The following is an 8,959-nucleotide window of genomic DNA, read 5'->3' as shown; positions in this document are numbered from 1 at the left end:
TCAAAGATACTCTGCATTCTCTCCTTCCAAACGCTGTAATTTGTATGCCCATCCAACCTATCCTCCACCCTCAATCCCAATGACATCTTGCTGTCCCAAAACTGAAAAATAGCACTGCTGTGGTAAAGATAAAACTGTTGTTTATGAAAAATCAGCTTGCTGGAATTTTCTGAGTGAAAAAATCAGCAGCTGTATTTTTTTTCCTTTTGCTGTCCCAAACTGCCCTTCAGCACTCAAGCTCCGATACCATGTAAAATTTTCAGTTTCCCACCCCGGTTTTCAGTTTCACCTTATTTCTCCCATATAGTTAAATGCCCATTCCCATAGCCATACATTTAACAGACTGAAAAAATAAATATTGCTGAAAACACAAATTCTGGAAATTTTTCAGAGTGCTGGAAATTGCAGAAATAAAAAATCAGCAATTAAAACAGCCATAAAAACACATTTAAACTCAGTGATTTTTGGTCAACTTGACCCTGGAAAAACCCCCTACAACTCTTGGGGAAAACCAGTTTGAGAGCTCTTCTTTATTTCTGGAAAATGCCTTTTACAGAGAAAATATTTTCAGCAAAAAATCAGCAAAACAGAAATTTTTCCAGCAAGCAAAACTTATCTGTTTTCAGCCCAAACGACAATCTGAAAACTGCTGGAAGAGCTGTACGGACCGTACGGATGTACGGACTGTACGGACGTACGGATGTACGGACCGTACGGACTGTACGGACTGTACGGACTTGTACGGACAGCCCTCGGGAAAAGTGCAGAAAATCGCCTCCTCGATATTCGTGCTGAAAAATAATTTTTTCACTGTTTTGCTCACTAAATCTGCCTTTTTCTGCTTGTTCTTTATGCTGTTCAGATTTGCTGAAATGCTGCCTTGGTGTGTGTGCCAAACTGCTGCCTCTTTCTCCTCCTTGTCCAGAAATCTCCCTTGCTCTCTTGCTCTCCTTCTCCCAATCTGCTCATGAAAGAATGAATGATCTTTTTCTCCTTTTCCTCCCTTAACCCAACCCTAAATGACTTTTGGGTGATCCCTAAATCCAATGGCTGAAATAGATTTAGATCAATGGCTGAGATTAAATGCTCATTTAAATCTCACTTTCTATTTTTTAATTCACCCCACTTTAATAAAGACCCACTTAGTCATTTATTTCCAAAGTCACTTTTCCTTTCTAATTTTTCATTGACTTTATAAAGTCACTTTAAAATTAGACTTAGTAACTTTATCACTTAAAGTCACTTTCAAATTAGATTTAACTTTATAAAAATTATAAAGTTACTTTAGGAGAAAAAATTAAATTCTTTTGGACACTTTTCCCTAGGCCAAAGATCAAAGCCTTAGGGAACCACCTGTCCTCCGGTACCAAATTTCAACACTTGAGAGTCTCATATTGAATCCTGAGAGTTTGAAGTTTAGCTTCTTTTACCTGTTCATCTCCTTCATAGCTAGTGATCATTTTGTCCCATATCTCTTTTGCTGATTTGAAGTGCATGACCTTCATGAACTCTGTTTGAGATATACTTCCTAATAGAGTACTGACTGCTTTTGCATTTGTTTCATACTGCTTTTTCTCAGCTGGATCTGTAGGAGTAGCTGAAGGAAAGGCATAGCCTGATTCTACAATGTTCCAAACTTCTGTACCAAGAGATTGAAGATATGCAGTAACTCTTACCTTCCAATAATTGAAGTTTGTCCCATCGAAGACGGGTGGCCTGATTGATGCTTCTCTCTCGTAGTTGCTCATGATGAACGATCTACCTTCAAGCGATCAAGCTTTTCTGAAGGACCTGCTCTGATACCAATTGTTGGAAATAATACTGAGAGGGGGGGTGAATCAGTATTATCTAGCAATTTACCAAATCTTCCTTATTTGATCTTTTGAAATATTCTTGCATATCAGTACCATAAAACAATGAGCATGAATAAAGAAAATAGACAGTCACACCAAAGAACACAAGATGTAAGGTGGAAACCCAATGCGGGAGAAAAACCACCTGCTGCAATATGTCTCTATCTTCTTTCAAGAAATTCTTTTTACAATGATTTTGTACTGGTGCAGTCCTTTACCAGCACGCAGGCTGCAACCTGCAGAGAGCTACAACTCTCTCTCGTTTTCCAGTCTCTCCTGGAAGGGAGCTACAACCCCCTACTTCTTTTCATGAAGAATCAAATGATCAACAAGTATACAACAGATACAGTCTACTACAGATATCAGATCAGTAATTACAGAAACAACCCAGAACACCTTATGGACAGAAATATACAGTCAACAGATCATCTTAAGACAGGGACGCATATTTTCTTTCTGTGGCCTGCGACTGGACGCAGTGTACCTTATGCTGTTCTGCGTGCAGACGCACTGTTCCTCTTTGCTTTTCTGCGACCGACGCACCCAGAAACACTATCGCGCCGCGTCTTTCGCTTCAGAGACGCACCTGAGCCTTTACTGTACTGCGTCCCGACGCACTTTCCTTTCACTGAATCTGTGTCCCTTCAGATATAGAAGATAAGAGGACTTCAGAACCAACCCAAACACTCAGATCCACAGATCTGATCATGCGCCATATAGATCGTAGTCCATTAGAAGATTCGCCCTTATAGATTTGGACTAGATCTCACCAAGAGATGTTCAACCAAGATGATACGCAATCCAAATGAACTCCTTTGCTTTATATAGGCAAGCTTCTCCCCAAAGCGTGGAACAATACCACGAGCCGACACCATAGAAACACAAAACCGTCGGCTAGATACCACACAAGAAACCCCCACGTGCTTTTCTCTGCCTTGAAATGTGTGCACTGGGCGGACGCACCTCCTGAACGGCTGGCCTGCGTCCCTGGACGCGGGTTCTGCATGGTCTACCTGCGGGGACGCACTTGCTGAACATATTTTCTGCGTCCTTCTTGATTTATCACCTGAATGAGTTTGCCATCAAGGACAACACCTGAATCATAATGCCAACATGCTGGCACTCCTAGTCACCGTCACAAGAAAGCTCTCTGAATTATCTTTCCAACGCCTATCATGTTTCCCAATTCCGACTCTGGATGCTCCTGTTACACTGAAAACAAAACTGCGTGTAACCTCTAGAATCTGCACACTAAGTTCCAAAACCTCTCTAATGCCCTTCTTCATGACCAAAAGGTGAATTTATAGTTCTTTTTTTTTGGGTTCATTCAAGCTCTCCATTGGTAAGTTTAGGCATAAGTGAACTCGTTCTAACCACTAGGGACACATCAGGCCTAGTCACAAGGTGGTGGCATTACTCTAAACCAATCTTAACAATTAAAACCCAAAACAACACTTTGGATAAGCACAGAACTACTGGTGGTTTGCTATTCGGGCAGAAAAAGGTGACAGAAACCATGTCAACAACTGCGTTCTAATTGCAAGTTTCCTCCCGTCAGATGATCCTCGATGGTTCCTGCTACCAACACATTCTTCTTGTAGCGTTTGGAAACCTCTGCCTAAAGTTCCAGTCCCCACGCTATTAGCAGCTACGGTTTGTGTGACTGTGCGAATAAACTCTCTTCACATGTTATGGTTACCATTGAGGATTTAAGCAACTGCAACCATTACATGTGCACTGTTCACATGACAGCAGTTAGTTATAAATCCCCGCATGGTGAGGCCTTGAAACAGTTAACTTCGACGGTTAATCTGTGTCCACTCACATGGCCTGTTGTCACGATCGGCTCCCCGCGTGGTTAGGCCAACGGTTAGGGGCATTTATAAGGCAATGTAATGGTTTATGTGGTTTTGGAATTCTTTATGTGTTGTAATGTTTATTACATGACCCAAATGGGCTTTTAAAGTTAGGGTTTAGGTGTATTAGGATTTAGGACTTAGGTTTATGTATTACATCACTTTGATTTATATAATAAAACCCATGCACACATCTTTGTCACAAAGCGACATTTGTCAACATCACATGACAACAAACACATGTCGACAACCAAACCCGAGTAGAATTGACGACAAACACATGTCGACAACGAGGTACAAAACCATATCCTTTGAACACCATGAAAACCATACCAACCATTGACATCACTGACGAAGCTCAATATACTGAACAGTGAATGTTGACGACTACCACTCGCGAAGTTGAGAAAGCTAAAGACCTCATTGATCATGATCATTTGAAGACCACTTCAACTTTGAACCACTCAAGACTCCACTCATGCTTGACTCACAAGATCCTCGTGGATGAATGGTAGTTTGGCACAATTTGCTTCATAAGATTGTTATAACTATTGTATTTTAATTTACAATCCGTTCAATGTTTGTAAAAGGGACATACACCTAAAAATCTACATACATTATTTGATATTATAAGAAATTTTTACTAATTACTTGTGAGTTAATGGGGAGATCAACCTCCTCATGGCTCGGACTTACCTTGAAGGCTTCTTAGTTGTCTAAGGTTTGTCATAGGGTTAGCTAGTAAACTATGTTTTCTTTTTTAATGTAAAATGTTTTACCATAATTTGGTTGTCCATATTTCTAAATAATTTTTAACAAAATTCAAGTTAATGCTTGAAAAGCGGAGAGACCACCAAATATTGGGGCCAAGATCCTAGACTCTAATTGGACATCTATCCTTTGAGAGTTACTATAAGTGGTCATGTCACTAGAACCTTGAACCACAGTAAATAACATAACAAACCACCATAAATCACTCTAACTAAAAATTATTAACAATTTAAAGTCTTATTTTAACAACAAGAAATTTTTTTTTTTGTAACAAAGTACATATTTATTTCCAAACCAATTCATCATAAATAATAATAAAAGTTTAATTTGAAAATCACATCCCAAATAATAAGCACATGAAGTGCATGGTGTAATGGTAAGGGCGGAGGTTGTTACTCCCCCCACCCAAGTTCCGCACGTGATTGATATAATAAATAAAAAAAATGTAAAAGTCCGATACAAAAATAATAATAATAATAATAATAATAATTTAATTTGAAAATCACATCCCAAATAATAATAATAATTTAATTTATAATAATAAACTAATTCTAAATTTAATACCCAATAAAACACTCAACCAATTTGAAACCCAATAACATCAAAACAAAACACTGCACTAAACCAACTTGTAACCCAATAACATCAAACCAGCGAAACACCAAATTGAGATCCAATAACATCGAACCACACCAAATACCAGATTGAAACGGCACGACTGGTGGTGCCTCGTAGCGCACAATACCTCACATGGTATATGGTGGCGTCGGCGAAAATACATCCTTCCAACCTACGAGGTGGAAGCAATATATATTATTTTCATGCAGCTTTTACTTAGCCATTACTCAATCTTAGGATTCTCTCACTCACTTTGCAGAAGAGATTTATATTGTTGTCGTTCTTGATTGGACTGTGGTCGAGTCATTGTCGTGATCTTGATTGACTGCGATTCTGGGGTTTCGTTGTGGTACAGTAGCGATCGTTGACCTAAAGAAGAGATTTATATTGTTGTCGTTCTTGATTGGACTGTGGTCGAGTCATTGTCGTGATCTTGATTGACTGCGATTCTGGGTTTCGTTGTACTACATTAGTCTAATTGTCGGGATCTTGATTGACTGCGATTCTGGGGTTTCGTTGTGGTACAGTAGCGGGTTTCGTTGTGGTACAGTAGCGATCGCTGGGATGGACCAAAAGACGAGTGTGGAGGTGCAGATGGATGGTGCCTGGACGGAGGCAGTGGTTGTCCATGCATATGGTCGTGGGCGAGGGCGTCATTACAAGGTACGCTACGACCGCCACCCTGACAGCGACGCACAGCCATTGACACAAGAAGAAGATGTTCCCTATGCCCGAGTCAGACCCATTCCCCCTCAGGCACCAAACAATTACAATTACTCCATCCGAGACGCGGTTGAAGCTTCTGACAAAGGGTGCTGGTGGCGGGGCATCATCACCCAACCTATGAGCACCAATTCTGAGGTTTTCCTTATATATTTTCCTCACAATCATATACAGAAAACGTATCATTACTCCAAATTAAGACCTGCTCAAGAATGGCTCAAAGGAAAATGGTACCCGGTACCCTCACAGGTAACATATTTACTGTATTTTTATTATGCTTTTGGGTCTTCATGTACAATTTTTGCTATTTGGTTACTGCAATATTGGAGATTTAGTCTATTGTTTATGATCATTACCAATACAGTTAAGGCCTTCCATAAGCGTATGTAGATGTGAATGAAGGGCTTTTTTGAAGGGCGTATCTAAGCGAATTATTACTACTTTATTATGCATTGAGTACATGCAGTTGCATTTAACTGAGCCAAAGCCTTCAAAAACTCAAATTCATAGTTAAATGCTTACATTCCAGAGTTTGCAGATAATTTTGAAATCCTTAATTGACCATTCTTTTTGTAAAGTAGGTCTTATTATTATCCATCTAAATAAATACACAGGTAGAAATCTAAAGGAGAGTTAGATGTACATGGTATATTGCCAATTAAGGTTGGTTGTGTTGCCCTAAATTATCAGTGTTTTCTATTTCCAGTTTGAGCTAAGACTCTACAAAATGATAAATATGAGTTATACATTATTCTTGTATATTATGCTCTATTTTAATCCATCCACACAAATGGGCAATTAATTGATAAATAAGTAGCTAATTGATAAATAAGGTTGTTTTTACTTATAATATTGTATATTGTTATATACTTGACGTAGACATTGATCCCAACGTGTGCAAGTGGAATTGACGGAGGTTTTTTAAATTATAATTTCTTTTTATTTAGTGGTAGGGTTTTAGAATATAGCATAAATCTACTGGTACATTCTCCCTGTAGATTAGTTTTTTCTTGCAAATCCTCTACATGTATGAACTATGAACATCTTAAACCAGTAGAACTATGAACATCTTAAACCAGTAGGATTGCTTATACCTATTATATTGCCAATTTTTGTATACGCATTTCTCAATGCATTGCCATGGAAGTAATACCAAATTCTGTGGCATAGAGAAGATCAAAGTTAAATTGCGGATTTTTTTTACCAACTAAACTACTTTGCTTAGTTTTTCTAATTCTGTGGAAAATTTCATTGATAATTTGTCTTAGTCAATTAATTAATTTGTTTAGTGAAGTTGGAGATTCTGTGAGTCATTGATTAATGAAATGGCTGATCTATTCTTTTCTTTTTTTCAGCAAACAAACAATATCATATATGAAGGAAAATATCCCATGGCTGCAGATAGTGAGAGAATTTCGATAGCATCATCTCCCTGGGATATGCAAACTAATGCACAATCTCAAAGTAAGTTTGAAAAAAAAGTTAAAAAGCACAGAACGAATTATGATGGTAAAGAAAACAGGGCAACATTAGACGTTGAAGAATTTTCTTTTCAAGCAAGTAGAGATAAAGATTCAGGGAGGCCCAATACTTTCAATCACGCAAACGCAATATTGAAGAATGATGTAGCCCTATCTAGGAAGAAGAGAAATGTTGTGGAACAAAATCAGAAAGGAAATTTACTTGCTCCTCATTCGATAGGTGTTAAACGACTGAATGTTTATGATGATAGAAAGGATGGAAAGTATAGAGGCATTATAGCTACACCAGGTAATGATGTCAAAAGATTTAAAGTTACAGAGCCAACAAAATCCATGGATCAAATGTTAAAATACACCGAGACTCCTGTTGAAAGATGTACAGGGAGTGCAATACTTGGTTCTCCTAGAACTGAGCTTGACAACAAAGCTCAGAGGAATAATCCGTTGAACATGGTGGCAGAGGAAAGACTAGAAACACATGATGAAGAGTTACTGGCATATTATTCTGTGTTAAAGGCCTTTTATGCTCAGTCTCAGTCTCACTTATCCTGGGAACGTCATGATTTCTTGACCCGTCTCCGTATTGCATTGCATATTACTACCGATGAGCACGCTGACATGTTGAAAAGGCTGATTCCTCAGTCCTAATTTCTTATGTTTTTTGCATCTTGTAAAAATGTATTTTACGCAAACCAAAATATTACTAGGTCTTTCATCAAAATGCTCACTCTATTGAACAATAAAACACGATAAAATGATATTGATTTGATCTCCAATGCTCATGCAGGGCACTGCTGTACAGGAATTTATTTCTGGTGAACATCATCTCACACACAGTAATTCAAATTTGTCTTTGATCTTATTTGACAAACTGATGCTTACCCAGTGTAGCCTCAGCGACGTAACTATGGAAAAATTATCAGGGCTTTGGTGAATTTTTTTTCCCTATTGAACCATATTTCAATACGAAAATTGAGGTCTATCGAAGTGGTCTTCAAAGTTCATGGAGGGCACAAATGTACAGAGATTGACATGAATGTTAGTTTTTATATAGTATTTTTAAATTTGTGCTTATATTCTCTGAATGTTAGTTTTTATATAGTATTTTTAAATTTGTGCTTATATTCTCTGCTTTCATGGAAAAGAAAATAAATGAATGATAAAACATTTTACTTCTTTTAACTTTATAGTGAAACTGGATGATTTTGTTACTTTTGTGATACTAAAAGGGTTGAAGATGAAAAACATTTTCTCTTTGATTGTCTAACTTATGTTTGATTAGATCTAATTTTCAATATATTTGTCACACTACTAACCCTCTTGACCTTTTAAGTTAGGAAAACTATGTTGATCTTGGAATGTTTCTCACACATGGAAATAAAATCTTAAGGAATTATGAATAATTTCTAACCTTCTTAAGATTGAATAGAACATTTGGGTTTAGTTAATATTAATCATTGTTATCATTCTTTATTAGGTTATAATATTTTGATAATGCATTTGCATGTTTAAGCAATAATCCCAATGTTATAAAAAATGGTGCATGCATCAAATCAATTAGCCCAAAACTGTGAATAACGCTGGAACTAGAAAAATATGGAACCAAAAAACTAGTTGACCAAAAAATACATAAATATTCATATGCATCCATATGAAT

General features: G+C 37.5%; 1 protein-coding gene across 1 annotated transcript; it reads left to right on the top strand.

Annotated features, from left to right (window-relative positions):
- Positions 1-5,662: 5,662 nt before the first annotated feature.
- LOC149267403 (uncharacterized) lies at positions 5,663-7,950 on the top strand. Its single transcript, XM_089411585.1, has 2 exons — positions 5,663-6,070; positions 7,177-7,950. Exons 1-2 carry the CDS (start codon positions 5,663-5,665, stop codon positions 7,948-7,950), a joined length of 1,182 nt encoding a protein of 393 aa, XP_089267711.1.
- The last annotated feature ends 1,009 nt before the right edge of the window (positions 7,951-8,959 follow it).

This window comes from Pinus tabuliformis, chromosome 6 (assembly GCF_031772625.1).
Source record: "Pinus tabuliformis cultivar Carrire ecotype Pingquan chromosome 6, CPIR1, whole genome shotgun sequence".
Classification (NCBI taxonomy): Eukaryota; Viridiplantae; Streptophyta; class Pinopsida; order Pinales; family Pinaceae; genus Pinus; species Pinus tabuliformis.
Note: the sequence above shows the minus strand (reverse complement) of the source record. Positions and strands in the feature narration are given on the sequence as shown.